The sequence below is a fragment of the Psittacula echo genome, assembly GCF_963264785.1.
Source record: "Psittacula echo genome assembly, chromosome: 17".
Classification (NCBI taxonomy): domain Eukaryota; kingdom Metazoa; phylum Chordata; class Aves; order Psittaciformes; family Psittacidae; genus Psittacula; species Psittacula echo.
The window spans coordinates 7,817,005-7,836,232 of record NC_137753.1 but is presented as its reverse complement, the minus strand read 5'-3'; the positions used below and the strand labels follow the sequence as shown (position 1 = coordinate 7,836,232).

General features: G+C 51.0%; 1 protein-coding gene across 3 annotated transcripts in view; it reads right to left on the bottom strand.

Annotated features, from left to right (window-relative positions):
• Positions 1-14,202, bottom strand: part of SPEN (spen family transcriptional repressor) — a 67,106-nt gene extending 52,904 nt beyond the window's left edge. For 2 of the 3 annotated variants that reach the window (XM_080631328.1, XM_080631329.1), the window contains exon 1: positions 14,043-14,202. In XM_080631328.1, coding sequence (XP_080487454.1) covers positions 14,043-14,125 — 83 coding nt within the window. In that variant the 5' untranslated portion in view covers positions 14,126-14,202. Of the gene's footprint in view, positions 1-12,210; positions 12,261-14,042 lie in introns of those variants that run through there. The other variant, XM_080631330.1, reaches the window with a different exon arrangement.
• Between the last annotated feature and the right edge of the window lie 5,026 nt (positions 14,203-19,228).

Sequence of the window (19,228 nt, the reverse complement as noted above, 5' to 3'; positions counted from 1 at the left end):
ACCATCAGCTCGAGGGTCTTCTGCTACCACAGACATTCACGTCACCGGGGCTTAATAGTCACTGGGTTTAATATTAGAAGTCTGAGCCAGCAACACTGAGGAACCTGTGTCTCTACATTGGCATTCCGAAAGAAGGAGGCACTATGATCACAATGAGGGCATCGATAAAGAAAATACAGCCCCATAATTTACTTGCCATGAAAAATGCTTACATACTTCTCAATTTCTTTTAGAAAGGGAATTTCACATCAGGAGTGATACCAGACAGTATTTTACCACCTGAGCAGCCCAGGGAATTAGTCTGCTTCAAGTAATGCAGAGCATTCAGTTCCAACTCTGCCTGTATCATCATGCGCCCAGCATGGAAGAAGACTTAAGAGCTCATAGATACAACAAGAATAAAGGAATTTAAGCAAAAAACACCCAAAAATGCACAGATCACATTACTGGCCTTGGGTCCTACCATAAACAAAGCAGCTGGTCTGCAGCAGACACCAAAACCAAAGACAGAGCATCACCAGCATGGGGCTGGGATGGAAACACTGCCAGTTAACTGCAATGTATCTGGACAGAAGCAACAAGCAGCATTCCAGCATCCTGGAAACAACACTTGAAGTCACCTTTAGCAAACGTAGGGACCTGTGAGGCGATGAGGCCCAACACTCGTGTCTGTAGGACAACCCCAGGGAGTTTGTCAAAGGGTATCTCCAATGTGCCAGGACAAATACATCAACACACGCATGGACACTGGTCGGGGGAGACCAAAAGCAGCGTGATCCATGAACAACTCAACACAACTCATAACCAAAGGCCTGATCCACGGTCGGCTGAAGGCTGGAGCCTTCCCTCCTGAGGACACTGGAGCGCATGGAACCAGCACGCTCAGGACAGCAGAAATCAGTGCAGACACATCAGTTATATATGCTGAGATTTGGAAACTGCCTACTCAGGATTGTGGTGGAGATCCTGTGGGCATTTACCCAACACACACAGACAGACCTGCCCTGCTCAAGAGCCTGACAGCACCATTTTGTAACCCTTCTCCAAACAGGTTTTAGTGACCAAAGCCACAAGGATGAGGGTACTAGCACAAAAGCTGCAGCAATGGATGGAGCGCTTCCAGCAGCCTCCGGAAGAGAATCAATGTACGGTATTGGCTTTCCTTATCTTCCTTCTTCCAAAGGTCATCCACTCTCCCATTTTTCCCCAAGGCCCAGAGCAATCTGCTCAGCCAGGCTGGTTGTCATCACTGCCAGCACATGGGGACAGGCTGCCTGCGCCTTGAGGAGCTCCTCCTTGAGGCATGTCCAGCCTTCCTGAACTGCTTTGCCCTTCAGCACTGCCTCCCAAGGGATGCTGTCAACCAAGACCCTAAAGAGGCCAATGTCCGTCCTCAGGCAGCCCAAGGCAAAGCTCTGGTTCTGCTGACCCTGCTTTTGACTTCTCCAAGAACTGAAAACATCATCATTTTGTGACCACTGTGCCCAAGTCAGCCTCCAGCCATCACATCACCCGCAGTCCTCTGTTGGCAAACAGGTCCAGCAGGCACCATCCCTGGCTGGCTCCCTCACCACCTGGGTCAGGAAGCTCTCTTTCACACTGTAAGAACCTCCATGGCCATTTCCTTTCCAGCAGATATATGGTAAGTTGATGTCTCCCATCAGAAGGGCCAGCAACTGTGAGACTTATCCCAGCTCTTACAGGGTATTTTGTCTGCTTCTTCCTCCTGGTTGGGTGGTCTAGAACAGATTCCCACCATGATCTCTACCTTGTATCCATTACAGTGTTGTGCCCATGAACACTCAACCCTGGCATTACCATCATCAAGCCCTAGACCATCGAAACACTACTGAACTCACAGGGCTACTCCATCACCTCTCCCCCCTTGCTTATCCCTTCCAACCAATTTGTAGCCATGCACTGCAGCACTCCAGTTGTGCAAGTCATCCCATCGCGCCTCCATGATGACAACTCTGCCATCCTGCTGCACAACAGCTTCCAGCTCCTCCTGGTTTCTGCCAGTGCTGCAGGCATCGGTGTAGATAAATTTCTGCTTCTGTAACAAGAAGCCATCATGAGCAGCCAGGATGGAGCTCTGGATGACCACAAGCAGGAGAATTCCTCAGTAAATGATAAATCCCCACAATGCAAGGCTTTAAAAATCCTCACCTTCCCAAAGGCAGGCAAAACAAGAGCTCCTCGTATCACAGGGAGCGCTGGTTTCCAGCCATACCAACAGCAGCCCTTGTGACAGCAGTGATTCAGAAACATGCCCTAATTACCCAGCTCCCATAATTTTCTAGATTGCAATCTGAGATGCTTTAAAACCTGTTTAGAGTGATCTTTATTGGCTCCACAACCTTTGGGGGGAGAAAAACAGCGTTCTTCAGGGCATTCTTCACAGCTCTCCTCCTAGCAACAGGAGACCCTCAGGGAAACCTCAACATTCAGGGGCAGGAACGATGAACCGGGTTACAGAGCACAGCCAGAGCGAGTCCTCAGCACGATGCTCACAGCTCTCCCCAGATGACTCCACTGCTACCCTGTGCAGGTCCCTTTAGCCCCCAGCAGCACACAGGACCCCTCCATCCCCAGCTACAAACGGGGTTTGTTAACAGACACAGCACATGTTTCTGCCACGCACCGCAAACAGCCGGGGCTTTGTCTGCGCCCCTAATCCCTCCCAGAGAGATGACAAAGTAGGAAATGAAAAAGCGAGCACAGGCACATTCGCTGCTGCTGCTGCTCCCCCTGGTATTTAAGCACAACACACTGGGCAGATCAGATAGTCCTGCAGATAACTCTGTGCTGAAATAAGCGCTCGCCTCTTGCTTTACAGCTCAGCTGAACGCTCCATTTTAAGACACAAAGTAAGAGCGATTCCTAATTAAGACATTTTATTTTTGCCTTTATTGCAAAGTCACCCTTTGGATACTGCTGAGGGATTAATGCACAAATGAAACGATTACGTCCCAGCAGAGAGGGAACAGACAGCGTATTCAGAGCAGTTTATCCACGGCTGCTGCTGTGGGCAGCAACCTTCCCATAGCCAACACATTAGGTAATGCTTCTGCAATCCCCGTGACAAGAGTTTTGCCACAGATAAGCTGGTCTGGTGTGTACACATCAGGTGTAACCTGACTATTGGTACACCCCCTCCTCGAGGTACACACCAACACCCAAAGGGAGCCCTAAGCAACATTTCAGGGTGAAGATGACAGAGGGGAGACAAATCCACGCTTGGGATACTGGGATTACATCAGGCTGTATGAATAATGGCAGAGCCTCAGCTTGACCTCAGCACTCCACACACCACCTCTCTGGGCTGCATTGCACATCCTCGCCCAAGCCAGCAGCTCCCTGCAACGTCAGGCAAGCCCAGCATTGCATCAGACCGGCTGCGGGCCACAGGGCTTCTTTGTCAGGAGGCAGATCCTGCCCGAGCTGTAATGAAGGGCTGAACCCGAAATTCCCGAGGTGAAGCTGCCCGAGTGCAGCTGAGCCACAGGAGCTGCTCGTTCCCAACGCCAGGAAAGAGGCAGACCCTGTGGTATTAAGTCACTTTTCCCAGCTGTCACTTCTGGACAATGAAGGATACTCATGGAGCACCCGCAGCAGGGCCCATTGCTGTACGTGTTATTAAAAATATAGAAATCAAAGTGGCTTCGGGAGCAGGAATAATGAAGACTCATTTCTTATGGATGCATGTCTTGAGGTCGAATTCTCCGGCGTCCAATAACTGCCAGTTCCCACTGCAGCCTTTCCCACGGTCAGAAACACCTCTTTCCCATGTGGATTCTTTAATGTCTAATAAGAGCTGCAGTCTCACTGCAGCTTCTCTCTCCATGGGGCCACTAATCAAGCCTCCCTCCTCTATTAAAACCGCTTGTTTTCACACAACTCAAAGGAACATCTCATCTCTGAGACCATGAGCATCCCCTGCACCCTCAAGTTGAGCTGAAACTGGCTCACGGGTTCAAAATTGATTCGGGAAGACGAATAGACATGGCAGGATCACACTGATTTTGCTCTCCCAAGCAGATCAGAATAAATACAACTACGTTTGACGCCTGAAAAGGTTGGAAATCAGTAGAAACTCCGCGTGTTGGGCTGTGTTGTATCAAGTACAATGTGCTGCAATGCTTTATCCACCAACCTACACAGATGCACACTACCAGGTTGCTACATGCTACACACGGAGCCCCCGAATTCCATCTCCAGGGCGGGTTTTTCTTCCAGCTCAAAGCATAATCCACAGATTTGCTTCGAAAATACCGGTGGCAATAGGCTCCACGAAGTGCTCTCTGCAGAGGAATTGCTCCAGCCTGTTCCTTTCCGTGCCTGATTTCAGGATTTGTTTGGATTCGGTTTAAGGACGTGCAGCATCGCAACTGCAGGCGAATCTCTCGATTAATCAAGTTTTTCATTCTTACATAAAAGGGTAATTCCCCATCTCAGCTTTGCTGCTCCAAGCCCTGCTTTGCATGTATTCGGCAGCAGATGGAAGAAAATGCAGAGTCAGAACATTATGGTCGCCCTGCCATGCTGCAGAGTGCTCTCAATACGTTACCATTCCCAGGCTTTGGGAGTCTTGGTGCTCCCTGGTTCCAGAGAAACACAAATTTACAACCTCCTCCCCAAGGTTTTGCACATTCTCCAGAAAACAGCATCCCAGTGGAAATCAAGAGACGGCCTGAGGTCTCTTAGATGATCCCAAGTGCTGGGATTGCTCTTTCTCCCCTGAACCACAACTCAGTCTGCACAAGCAACTGGCTTCAATTCAGCTTGAAATTCATTTTTAACAGAAAGCAGCCATGGATTCAAGGACTTGCAGTCAAGGCACCAATCCCAAAAGCTCACCTGCTCCTGAAAGGTTACAATCTTGAAACCAGGGAGGAGAAAAAAAGTCTCATCACCACAGAATGGTTTGAGTGGGAAAGGACCTTAAAGCTCCTCCAGCTCCAACCCCTGCCACGGGCAGGGACCCCTTCCACTGGAGCAGCTTGCTCCAAGCCCCTGTGTCCAACCTGGCCTTGAACACTGCCAGGGATGGGGCAGCCACAGCTTCTCTGGGCACCCTGGGCCAGCGCCTCAGCACCCTCACAGGGAAGAGCTTCTGCCTAAGAGCTCATCTCAGTCTCCCCTCTGGCAGGTTAAAGCCATTCCCCTTGGCCTGGCCCTACAGGCCCTGATGAAGACTCCAGAACACAAAGCCAGTTCTCAGCCAGTCCAGCCCCCTCGATGGCTTCATCCCTGTGCTCCCGCTGGCAGCTGCTCCTGCCCTGCCACAGGCTCCCAACCCCAGATGTGCAAATGTTATTTTGCTGGTCCATGACTCACGGCTCCCATCGCCCTGGAGAAAGTGCTTGTTCCTGTGACTAACCCAGCTGGCAGCGCAACGCCCGGCGCGAGCCGTGTCTCAGCCCAAGGAAGCCACTATTGCTGCTGACGGGCACCACGCGGGTGCTCTGTCTGCAGGGACTACCTGTGCTCCGGGCCCTTTCTCCATAGGCAAGAGCATGAAACTTTCCACAGCTGAGCTCCTTACACAGCCGGACTTTAATGGCTTTCCTTGTGATGCAACTCAAAGCTAAGGTTTGGCAAAGCTGAGCTGAAAACAGGCTCCTTGAATGTCACTGCAGTGATGGGTGAGGTTTCTCACTTTGTTTTTAGGAACTGACCTAAAGGAGGCCTCACAACAGTGAAGAATTCAGCAGCCCCTTCTCTTGAGGTGCTACCAGACCAATGAGGCTCCTTGCACGACACAGCCACAAACACTGCACCATCCACAGCACAACCGGGAACGTCACCATAACCGCCAGGAAAGCTGCCCCCTCATTGAAGGTGATCAGCTTCACCTTTAAATGCTTGTTTTCAAACATCACTCCGGCCCGAGCTAGGCAAGAGCATGACCTGCCAGCACAACCACGGGACTGTAATCCCTGAATGGAGCTAGAGGAAGAGCTGCTTCCTGAGCTCAACTACTGCCAAAGCCCAGCAGATCTCTCCATACTCACAACCAGTGCAGCATCTGCTCTAGGATTCTATGAACTACAGCACCAGTGCTGAAGCTGGGTTTATTTTTTAAAGATGGTAAAACTTCTCTGCTACCAACGCTTCCAACGAGTTGCCTCAGAGTTAGAAAAAGACCAAAGGGTTATTTAGGCGTTGAGTACAGTGGTTCCTGTGTGGATAATTCGCTGCCTCGATGCACACTGAGCTGCCTTTCCAAGAGCATCATCTCACACACAGACACAGCCCCTAAAGTTAAATTAGATGTTGGAGTACATAGACAAGGGAGATACTTGTCCGTCCTGAGCTTTTATTCTCCTCACAGTCAGGATGCTAATGAGGCCGGAAGACTGTTTTCCTCCATAAACTACTCCTTTAACCAAACAACGTGGCAATTTACTTTTCTTACTTTTCCCTATTAACTATTACAGGTCACCCACAGCTGCCACAGGGAGCCTGAAGAGGGAACGTTTCAATAAGCCTCTGTGTGCTTCCTGGCAGGCGTTGCTGGTAATGGGGATGGAGGCAGAGGGACCACAGCTCGGGGCTTTGTGCTGCGCGGAAGCAGCAAGCATCTCACCACAGGCACGTAGACCACAGTTGGGGAGATCTGTGACAAGGACACTGAGTTATCGTCAATGAATCCTATAGACAGAAAACACAGCCAGCTCAGTCTGTGCCTGGGGAGAAGCTGAAGGTGATTCACCACTTGCTAAGAGACAGAACTCATGATTTACCATCCTGCAGCAGTCTTTTCACTGAGCTAAAAGATCATTTCAGACCCAGCTTTGATCGGGCACCTGACCACCTCCGTGACAAGAACTTGGTTGGAAGCCAGCTCCCATTTCCATCAGGGGACAACCAAAGACAGACAAGCTCTTCCATTTGGATAGAGCGATACCCAGGAGGAACACACACCCAAGGCTATGGAGAGAGCCACCGGTATCCAGCAGACAGCAGTGCACACCATCTATTCCAGCTCCTTCTAGAGATGTTTGGACCAAGCTGGCTTTTCAGTGTTGAGATGAGAGCACATTCAGGACATTCTGAATCAGATTTGGAAGCTCTCACTTCAGATCTAAGTGTGCTTAAAAAAACCAAACAGAACTGCTTTCAATTTTAAGCTGCTAAAGCTTCATTAAAAAGGGGAAGAGAAAGGAGGCAAAAAAGGTCCCTTTTGTTCTTAAAAGGCACCTGAGTCTACACAGAAGGAGCTCATTAAGACACACTGCTGCTCTCCTCCCATGATGAGTGTGTCTGAGTGGAAAACTGATGTTCCTTCCACCTCCGATTCTCCTGCATTTTCACCTAAATCATCACAAACCCGGCACAAGGTGTGAACATACAAACTGCAGCCCGGAGCCAGCCCCACGCAGCACTGCAGGACACGCTTCTGAAGACTTCGGCCTGAGGAGGTACCTTTGTAGATGCTCTGTTGCTGTTTTAACCCAATTCAGAGACCCTGCCTCCATATCCACTCCATCCTGCACCAGATGGGCTTGCAGCAGGCCCTGGAACACATCCTGGTGTATTTATGTCAGCCTGTGACAATGTTTACTCTTTTACCAAAGGATGTTATCTTCACAGGGCCCATTTTACAGATCACACGGGACCATTACGGGGTGTTCACAGGTTAAACAATAACTATGGAAATGCAGAAAGCAGTGGCTGTGCTGTAGTCATTGTGCAGAAGCCATCAGCATGTCTTCATCTATTACTGCAGAACAGCCTTGGAGATGGCTTTTCAGGCTCAAGGAGACCAGAGATGCCACCACTCACCAGGCAGACAGCAAGGAAAACCTCCAGATGAGGCTGCTACCCCAGTGTGCACCATCACGAGGTGGGAAAACACTGATTTATCAGCTTGGGCAACAAAAAAAAAAGCAGCTTTTGTGTGATTTTCATTAACTGTTTGAGTAGTCTTCAGAACACGACAGACTGATGCAAGGGCAAGCAGCAAGGCTGGCTGTGCACTGTGAATTTCCATCTCCAGGCTCAGATTCCTCCCACGAGACTGCTAAATTGGCATGTCGAAGATGCAGCTCAACTCCGAATCTTATTATGGAGAGTAATCATATTTTCTAGTTGATTCCCCAGTTCATTGCTTAGGAATGTTTGCCCTGGCAGCCTTTGGTTCCAGGGCGTTCTCAGGCCTCAGCAAGTTCACTGAACTTCATCAAGAACACATGCAAAATACCTCACAAGTGCTTATTTTTGGGAGCTCCCGAACCCAGGACGCACTCACCCCAGCCCCAGCTCCACAGCTCACACCTCGGCTGCCAGCACCAATCCTGAGACCTTCAGCACTCCAGAACCAGCCAAAAGGGAGGACTCTCAGCCTCATCCCTTCCCAAACACCTCCTGGAGCCTGTTTTGATGCTCGTTGTTTCTCAGGTGCACGTTCATGCACACAAGTCATCTTCACAAGCTGACGACAGTGTGAAACCACCCAACAGCAGGACAGCCTGTGGTTGTGACACATCGGCTCATGGAAACAGAACCGAGGAGCCCCAGGTTTCTCCTGACTCACCGACACATCCAAAACCTGCAGCCTGCCCTCTCCTCATTTGGATATTTACTTTCTTTCTTACGGAAAGCTGCCGAGCGCCTCTTTGCCCTCAGTGAAGACGAGGACCTAATTTTGGACATCCCTCAGACTGCAATAAGGTCATGTGCTGGAGAACCTGGCACCATTTGCTGTCCTCTGAGGAGCAAGGAGGGGGGGAAACCAGCCAACAAGGCTACCACAAAGCAAATTCAAGCCTTTTCTCACTCCCTGTCCTAACTTGCTGAACGGATTTAGTACCTCCATAAGCCTCGCACGGGCTGGTAAGTCCTCAACACATGAGTCTGCCTTCAGCACTAGGATTAAATCACTGCTGTAGCAGGGGAATTTAGAGGAAGGAGAAGAAACACCAAAAGCCAACATCACTTTGGAGCAGCTCAGTGACAACAGAAGCTGTTCTCATCAAATCACACACACGCACAGCCAGGACCTTTGAAGAGGCTTCAGAGAAGAAACCATGCCAGAAAGGCTCAGCAGACGACAGTTTTGTAACCGAGTGACATCAGCTTATCTTTATAACGCAGCTCAGCGTATAAAAACGCTCCATAGAAGCTTAGTCCAAATCTAGGCTCTTTGTGGCTTTTCATTAAGTTTCTTTGAAAGAATTATATAGGCACCTCCCGGGCCAGCGTGGCGTCAGCAAGCTGCCACCTCAGGGGCCTGCGAGAGCACAGCCAGAGCAGCCAGAGGATGCATGAACCTTCAATGGGAGTCAGTCCTGAGGGAAGAAGTAGGTGGCTGCAGACAAACACAGCTCAGCAACACCCCCAGAACACCACGGGGGTGATGCTGCTGCTGCTGCTTTACGGTGAATCAATATTAGAAATAGAGTTATTACAGGAGATGTAGTGGAAAACAAAGACGAGAGCCACCACCAGAACCAGCACCACCATCTCCTCAACCAGCCACTCAACTGATGAACCTACCACCAGTGCCAGGCTGACTTCCACCAGGAACCAACCAAGAGCTGAGAAAGGAGGACTCACCTCATGTCTTCCACACCTTTCTTGCCCTTCCAATTCAGGGCAATTGATTAAATCCCCTTGCCCTAATCCCCCCACCAAATGTCCTCCCATCTTGGGGTTCACGCTCTCTGCAAAGCTAAGGTGACTTTACTGGAGAGATTTGTGAAACACAGCACAAACAAATCCTGATGCTGCCCCTTTCTAAACATCACATCAGCAAAGCACCAGCATAAATGTTCCCTTCCCCCTCCCTTCAAAGGCTCTGAAAAGGCTGGAACTTAATCTGTGAAAACACCATCACATCAAAATGATACAAACCAAGAAAGGCACAGGAATAGCTCACTCTGTCACCTGACTTCTGTATTTTCCTAAAATAACAATAACAACCTGCACAGAGATCTCTATATGCAAAGCTGATGTAGTACAACCATTCATGTGTTTGCATCCCAAGTGATATCCAAGAACTATTACTCCTCTATAAGCAATAAAAGCCTCAGAACAGATCAGAGAAGAACAAGAGCGCTGCTACCGCTGACTGCAGCCTGTTCCCAGGGACAGGCACTGCAGGACCTGCTGGTGTCCAGCGTGGGAAAAGGCACCAGCAGGAACAGCCACCATCCTAGAGCAGCACAGAGGGTTTTCCTTCTGGGTGCTCCAAGCAAGCACCCAGCAGCAACCCCCACTCTTCCTGCACACAACCCATAGGGGAGCTGATCGCAGCCCCTCTACTCCACCTTAGTCCTTAGGGATGATGTAGGGAGCAGAAAGTGCAGAGGTTTCGCTCTCCCAGGCTGAATTTACACTTCCAGGCATCAGACAAAGCATTGCCATGTAAACTGCTTTGGAAGAGTGCTCTGGAAGTTAGTGAAAACAAACACACCCTCAAGCTGTTCTGCAGAGCAACTCCTGCGCTGAAAAGGCAACCCACAGAAGGCTTCTCATCTCTCCTATGCATCTCCTTGAACACAGGAATCAGAACAAGGGGAAGCCAGACAGCCCCAAAAAACCTCCTGAACAGTTATTTGTCTTCTCCAAGATTGAGCTGATCCACGAGTCATTTCTAAGGATTTCAAAGGAGCACATTTGTTTCCTGGAACCCAGAGCTTCTCCTGGACTCGGCTGCCACTGTGAATGTCTCAATTCTCCCACAGAACAGGAGCTGGCATTCCAAAGTCACATGCTTCATAATTAAGAGGCTTTTACTCCTCTTTGCCCTTTAAAACACCAATAAAGGGATAAAGCCACGTTCTTTCGGATAACTGGAAGAAAACACAGAGGGAAAAACAAGCCATGGAAGGCCACAGTGTGCTGGGGACAACTGTTACTATATTTAGTCCCCTTGCTCTGCAAAGCTGCCGAGCATCTGGTTCAATGATAGTGATGACCCTTGTCCCTGCTGGTCAAGACAGCATTGATGGGGCAAACCCACCGCTCCCCTGAGCACCCAGGCCCCTTCCCCACATCCTCACACAGATTTGCTGCTTATTCCATCTGAGCGGCAGATTTCCAATCCCAGCTTTCCTATTTGGGAATGCCTTAAGAACTCAGTTGAAAGGGAACAGAGTGCATTAGGACGAAGGTTTTAAGAGGGAGCATCTGGGTACGGAACTGAAAGGCTGAAACAATCTCAACTTGTTAAAATGTACAAAAAGTCAGGGATTGTTTTGGGGTTTTTTTTGCAATTCCCTTTACTATGGAGATTGGAAAAAGGGGGATTTAAGGAAAAAAAAAAAACAACATTGTTCACATAAGCTGGTGCTTCTTGAGACCAGCTTCAATATTCTCTAGTTAGAAGGATTCCTAAGCAAAAGGTGTTATTTCAATTCACACTCAACAAAACCAATCAGGAAGGTTCAGCAAAACCCAAAATACACTTTGAGAACACCTCTTCCATCTTCATTCATCCCTTAAAATAATGGTGAGACTGGGAACCCAAGAGTTCCCACAGTAACTGGTTCACTAAGTGGGAGGAGAAGCAGCGACCCCCTCGCACTGGATGTGCCTGTTGGAGTTTGAGTTTTTGGAGTCTTTTTTGCTGCTTTACACACAAAATGGTTGTGTTTCTCCAACGTGCCCCTAGCAGAGGCTGTGCAACAGCAGGACCGCTTGCATACAGGGTTTAATACAGACATGACAGCGTTTCCCAAGGAAAGGGGAAAAGCAAACACTGCCGTGGGTTGCACAGAGCCTTTGGGGGTAGCACAGAATTCCCGGCTGCAATTCCCCAAACCCTTCCTCCCGCTCGCTCCTCACCCTGCTCCCAGGCTGGGGGATGGGTGGGAACTGGGATTTGCCAAGCCCAGCTCCATCCGAAATGACTTTCTCTCCAAACTAAACCCTCCTTTCCAAGGAGGGAGCCTCCCGCATCCCACCGCGGCGCTCAGAGGCAGCCGCCTTCCCTATGGATATATACCCCCCCCCCCCCGCCACGCAATCCTTGTGTAACGTGTCCCTTCCCCCCAGCGAGGACCAGCATACAAAGGAAGCCTTGCTCCATTGTCCACCTACAGCACCTACACACCGAGCCCACAACCACACTCGACCTACACCCCTCGCCCCTTCTACACCCCCAAACGTCGAGGTGTTGGCACCCCCAAAAGCACTACACAGCCGACGTGTCATTGCCCCCCCGCACCCACAGCCGAGCCACGGGAAGCGTTATTTTACCCGTGTTTACTTGCACGAGACCAGCCTCCTCCGAACACACTCATCCCGCTTAAAAAGCAGTTTGGGAAACGCAGGGAGAAACGGCAGGAATAGGGGGGTTGCCTGGCTGCAAATCCCCTTCCCAAACCTCCCACTGCAACTGGGGAAGGTAAAAACAACCATAAAGAAAAAAAACCAGGGAATTCACAATTCAGCGCCTGCCATTTTTTCCCATCCATCTCCAAGCAACAGTACCATAGCAACTTTTTCCCTGCTTCAATACATCTTACAAAAGGAGAAGAACTGGACAAAATCGAGACCCAGGAACGTCACATTCCCACTTCCCAGTGCCTATTCCTTCAGTCAGCCATGCCTGCAACCAACCCAACAACCCCAGCGCGGGTTTTTCACTCCCAAAACCCCTGTCTTTGTACAACGCTGGGTCACGGCACCCGGCCTGACGGACAAAACAAACCACGTCGAGCATTGAAGCAGGGTCCCGTGATGCGGGCTTAGGGGGAGAATAAAAGGAGAAGCTCCATTAAACCAGGGCAATCCCGAGTGCTGGCGATGCCAGGAGGGAGTTTTGCTGCTGCAGACGCAGCCCAGGAGGATGAAGGAGACCCCAGGGGTCCTTCCCTGCAGCCATCACCTCAACCGGGGCCCCTTGTAACACCATTTTAGGTGCTGTGAGGATGGGGTACAAGCAGGAGCCGGGACCTTCCTTCCCCCTGTGTCACCGCATCTATTTTTCCCATGGTGACTCATTATTAAGGACGCGCCGTCATTTTTCCAACGCAGGAAGATTAAAGGAAGCTTTAAAATCCTTTTCCTTTGGTGGGGGGGGGGGGGGGTGTGTAACAGCCCTGCTGGAGCACCACGAGCTGAGCAGCCACCCCGGGGCTCTTGACCTTCTTTTTCCTCTAAAAATGACGAAAAATCAAAGATTCCATCAACTTTGTGCATTTCCCGAGGAAAAAGGTGTTGTTGAGGCAGCGGGGGAGAAGCTGCTACCTCCTCCTCCTCCTCTTCTTCCTCCTCCTCGCACGAAAAAGACATGGGGAGGAGGGAAAAAACACAACCATGCAAACAGCTACTACTTCCTTATGAGCAGGATTAACCTCGGCAACAACAACAAAAAACGGGAAAAAGAAAACCCAAAAAAGCCACGATGATATCGTCAGGAGTCCGGAGCGCTTCCCGCGGGCAGGAATCCCGTGTTTTCCTCATGGGGATCGGTGTGATTTGGGGGGGGGGGTTTAAGTCACGTTTTCGCTGCTGCAGCCGCTTCGGTTCCCACCGCTCGCTGCGGGACACACACACACGCAGCATCCTCATGGCTCCAAGGCGGAGAAAAACACGGCAAAAAGGCGGGGAAACAACGAGAGAAAACTCCAAACGTCGGATCATGGTGAAAAACGACGGTTAAAAAAGCAAGATGGCCAAGCTCGGGCTGCCTCCGGCACCGCGCACCCCTCGGTACGAGATCCACTCCGTGCACAGCTCCCACACGCGGCTCCTTCTCCTGCGCCTTGTGCTCAGCCGTCGGTGCTGTTATTACCGGTGTTATCACACGGGGATGATGCTCCTCGGCCCGTCCACGCCGCCGTCCCTCTGCGGACGCTCCTCGCCATGGCGCGGGGTTATTTACAGCGATTTTGTTTTCCTCCTGCTCCCCGCAGGCCGCGGCAGCCCCGTTCCCCCGCTCCCTCCCCGCTATTTCCATCTCCGATGGCGTTTTCACCCTCATTTTCCTCACACCGAGGGCCGGGGCAGCCGCGGCTGCGGACACCGACCCGAAGGCGCGGGAAGGCCCCTCCGGAGCCTCCTTCCCCCCCTCTCTCCGCACTCACCGCTTGAAGTGCTCGATGATCTTCTCCTCACGCACGTTCTCCGGCAGGTTGCCCACCCAGAGGTGCCTGGTTTCCCGCACCATGCTGCGCGGCGCGGGGCGAGCCCGCCGCCCCTGCCCCGGCTCGCTGCCGCCTCTCCCCGCGCAGCGCTGCCGGCCGCCGCTCGCTGCCCGCCGCCGCCGCCACCTCCTCCTCCGCCGCCTCCTCCCCGCCGCCCTCCGCCTCTTCCGCCGCGGGGCCCTGCCGCCCTCAGCGCCGCCGGCTGCCTCCCCCCGCGGCGGGCGACACCATCCCCTGCGGGGGGGCCCCCTGGCTGGCGGGCCGGCTGCCGGGCCGCGGGCTCCCCCTCCGCCGAGGGTTTTCTTCCTCGCTGCCTCCCCCCGCCGCGGCCCTCGCTCGCTCGCTCCCGCTTCCTCCTCCTCCTCCGTCAGCGGCAGCGCGGCTCCTGCCCCCCGCGCCCCCCTTTTCTCCTTCCCCCCCCCCCGCCCCGCGCCTCTCTCGCAGCGGCCCCGCGCACGCGCACTGCGCCCCCCCTCCACGGGCGCGCGCCTCGGGACCGCCGGAGGGGGTTGAGCGCGGGCGCGCAACGCCCCGCCCTCGTGAGCGGGGAAAAGGGGGGGGGGGGGAGAGCGGCGGGAGTGCGCCTGCGCGGCGGCGCGAGCGGGCGAGGGAGGAGGTTGCAATGAGAAACATGGGGGAGGCAATGAGAAAATGGGGTGAATTGGCAAAATCAAGGGGTTGTGCTGGAAAAAACGGGGCGCTGGGCAAGGGGTAAAGGGGGGGCCTTGCAGAGTGGGGGCTGTGCGAAAAGGAAAGGGTGCGGTGCAAAAATGAAGGGTGAATTGCAAAAACCGGGGTGAATTGGGAGAAATAAAGAGGGCACTGCAAGAAACGGGGTGGTATACAGAGAATAAAGGGGGCTGTGCTGCAAATGTAAAGGGGTGGGTTGAAAATGGGGGGCACTGCAGGAAATAAAGGGGGTGCAATGCAAAAAGAGGGGTGCTATGCAAGAAATAAACGGGGGCTGCATTGCAAAACATAAAGGGGTGAATTGCAAACAATAAAGAGGGTGCAGTGCAAAACTAGAGGATGTGTTGCAAACAGTGGGGTGCTGTGCAAGAAAAGGGGGTACATTGCAAAATGAGGGGGCTATAAAAAGGGGGACACTGCAAAATTAATGGGGGACACTGTAGAAAAAGAGGTGGTTTACAGAAAATAAAGGGGGTTGTATTGCAAAGGGGTGCAGTGTGAAATCAGGGGAGCACTGCGGAAATAAAAGGGGCTATTGCAAAAGGTGGGATGCTATGTGATAAAGGGAGTGCTGTGCAAAGCAAAGAGGTGCATTGCAAGAAATAATGGGAGACGCTGCCAAAAATAAAGGGGTGCACTGCAAGAAATAAAGGGGCGCACTGCAAAGAGTAAAGCCTGCCCCAGAACCCTTCCCCAGAATGGGAAGGCTGTGGGAATTCCTGTTGGGAGGATTCAGCTGCACATCCTTGAACCCCTTCTCTACCCACCATGGCTCCGTGATTGAAGATTGGGTGAAGGAAATGCTCCTGGTGAATATGGTGCTGCTCAATGGGAGACTCTGCAATGGGGCTGAATGGTTTTCAACCCAAAGGGTCTTGTTTTCCACCATATCAGGCAGAAGCTCTTCCCTGTGAGGGTGCTGAGGCGCTGGCCCAGGGTGCCCAGAGAAGCTGTGGCTGCCCCATCCCTGGCAGTGTTCAAGGCCAGGTTGGACACAGGGGCTTGGAGCAAGCTGCTCCAGTGGAAGGGGTCCCTGCCTGTGCAGGGGTTGGAGCTGGAGGAGCTTTAAGGTTCCTTCCAACCCAAATTACTCTGTCCTTCTATGAAATGTGCCAGTGTACAGATAAAACCACCCATTTCTACACCCAAAATTGAACATACCCAACCAGTTGCCACCCTGCGACACCACACAGCTTGAGGTCAGGATAAAACGCATACCCACGGCCACAAACAGTATGTTTTTGAAGCCCATTAGCAGTTTTCAGCTCACAACACCAATATGCCTCCATTTTCCTTGGCCAAAACCTCCCAATAGCACTTTTCTATCAATTCAAACCATGTTTTCTTGTCAGGGTCCCCTCCATTCTGGCCAGACCCTTCCGCGGGGCCACCGTAACCTCCTGGCAACAAGTCCACCTTGACAAGTGGTCAAAGTCATCACTCTATCGGTGCTTTAACAAACACACCGATCTCCTGATTTAATCGGGCCTCTGACACACGTCAACATGAGCCTTATCCCCAACCCCTCCACCACGAGCCCATCCCTAACCAGCCCTGTGCCTCAGTTTCCCCAGAGATGATGGGTGTTAGCTGCTCTGCCAAAGCAAGATCTACTGATGAATCTGACATAAACCCAATGAATCTTTGCACAGAAACCATCTATTATTTAAAACTTGTGATGGAGCCACGTACGCACAAGAAGACGCGCTGCCAACCTGCTCCACCGCACCTTTCTTTATGTGAACAGGTTTTGCTCCCTGTTTCAGGTGGTTGGAAGCACAAAGAGCGGTTGCTACATGTCTATACCTTCCACAGGCTCTACAGGCACCCATTTGGGAGAGGAAGAAACCTAAACCATGCACCAAATGACTTTTCTATGCTGAATTTTTCCCTCCCTGCCAGGGTGGCAGCTCTAAGGGACATGAAGAAACTGCGTCAGCTCCCAGGTCTCTCAAGAAACCTCAAGCAGGGTCTGAGAGGGATGTCCATGGATTGGAAGCTGTTGCAAGCAAAGCTGTCAGCTCTGCTGACAGGAGAGACACAGTTGAAATTAGCTCTTCCCAGGCTCTGCCTATGCTACAGCCAACTGGAAGAGGAGCACAAAGCCTAGCTGGTGACACAAATAAAGCTCTGGACCATCCCAATACTTCTGAAATGCTTCGAAGGGGAAACAGTTCCCAGTTACAACACTGGGATGTTGCTGTAACAACTCATTGGAAGACTTTAAAGAACACAGATTGAGACTGGAGACCAGCATGGGCAGAACCATCCACCCAGCAAAAGGAACCTCCCTGATGGAGGACTGCTCCTACATGGCAGCTGCCAACATGCCACAAGCAACACCACAATGAGCATCCAGGGGCAAGGCACGGACACTCATCCCCATGTGCCACCCATCTTAGGGGGGCAGAGAGTTTAGGACAAGGGGACTCCAGCAGCTCTCCACTGCCCAACAGCCTTCAGTACACACAAGAGCCTGGCACACCTCGAGGAGCAACATGAGTTACTCCTGTGGGTGTAGCCGAGAACCCAGCTGTCTCCGGACATCTCAGTCAACCCCGTAGTGAAAACACTGGGACATTTCTTATCGGCAGTTGGAGAGGATTAAAGCATCAGGCTGTATATTAATGAGGTTATAAACCGATCTCAGCTTGAACGCCGTGTTCACGTCAAGAAAATCAAAGCAAGAACAGGGCAGATCAAAAGAGAACCATTAAAGGCGTGAGAAAACTGGGCTGCCTTATGAAGAACTAGTAAAGTTAGCAGCAACCAGTTTGGAGGCGAGAAAAAGGGGCAGGAGAATCAGAAATCATCCTTGGGGTCCACAGACTTGGTAGAGACAGCCTCCCTTCGAGGACAGAACACAAAACACCAGAGAAAAGGGAAGTTTCTATGTTCTGAACATGGCAGCATCTTACCCGTGCAGCACAGCTCACTGCCACGTGTCACCAGGACGGCTTGCCAAACACTCCAAAAGCAAAGATTAGATACCAACAAGGACGGCAATGGGAGCTCCATGTGCCGAGAGTGTAACTCCTTACACTGCGTCCCAGCGTAGCAATTGCTCTGTGGAGCACGGCTGGAGTCGGGAAGGAAGGCGTTACAACTCTCCCCATAGCTGGGGACACGGACAGCTACATCCAGCATGGATTAGAGCGGTCACATTACTGACACACAGCAATCATCCCCAACAGCATCCCACTTGCTTTGTTTTGTACTGGAAAACCATAGGTTACCCATATGGGAGCCCTCAGACATCATGAGGAACACGCAGAGCATTTCTTTGTTCAAGCCACCCAGCTCCAGCCACCATCTTGTCACTATAAACTGTATTTATTTATGGCCCTCTCCTGCTCATTGACTCTATTTATTAAAACAACGCTATGGCAGCTGAATATCCTAATGCCAGTGAGGCTTTTAGCTCAGTTTTAAGCCAAGCCTGAATTACAGTCCTAATTTTATTGCTTACCCATTAACGTTTTATGCGACGGATAATTTTCTCCAAGAAGGCATTGGTGCTGTTTGGTATTTGGGCTCATTTGTTGCCAAGACAGAGGAGATCAGCTTACACACTGATAATGCTTTGAACACGAAGTCTGGTTCTGGATCCTAAGCAACACAAAATATAGGATTTGTATTAATAAAGCTATTCATTTTAGTTCGTTCCCCTTTGAGTGTTCGTGCTCCAATTGTTCATGAGGGGATGACTCCACCCAGAAAACTCCCTCCACATTTTTCAAACTGTGTATTTAATCATTTATTTGCGGCATAATTTTATTTTCTATTTTATATTTTTCTCATTTCAGTTTTCTTCAGCAGCAGATCCAGTGTGATGGCCGAGCCACACAACCAAAACTCCGTAAGCCAGCACAAGGCTGCAGAACAGCTTATTCTTAGTACATATATCAGAATTAATACTCATATTTTTGCCTGTTGTTGGGGAAAAAAGAGGAATGTCACAGTGCTGTTCCCCCTGTCCCCCAACCTCTGTGTGACCACGTACCATAGAGCTGAACCTGCTCACCTCACAAGGGGTTTTCCCAAAGACAGGGCACTGTATCAGCTAAACAGAGAGGACTTTGGTCTTCCAGGCTGCAAAAGAATACATTTTAAGGGAAAAACAAAGAAGAAGAAAAACAAAAAAAGCCAGCCCTGTCTGATTTGATACCCAAAAAGGACCACTCCGATGGTTATAAATCCCTTAGGATGGGATAGATCACTGTATCCTGCACTACTGTTCTATTATTTCTACATAAAAGCCTCATGTGCCCAAGAAAAAATCCCAGATATTATGCTGGAGCTGTTGCAGAACAAGGTTTTAATGCAAAACCCAAAGTCCAAACCTGTCAGCTTAAGGCTGCTCTTCCCCACATTCCCCATCCGATTGATCAGCACAAAATAAATACTGGGCCAGCCACTACCAGAGCTTTTGTTCC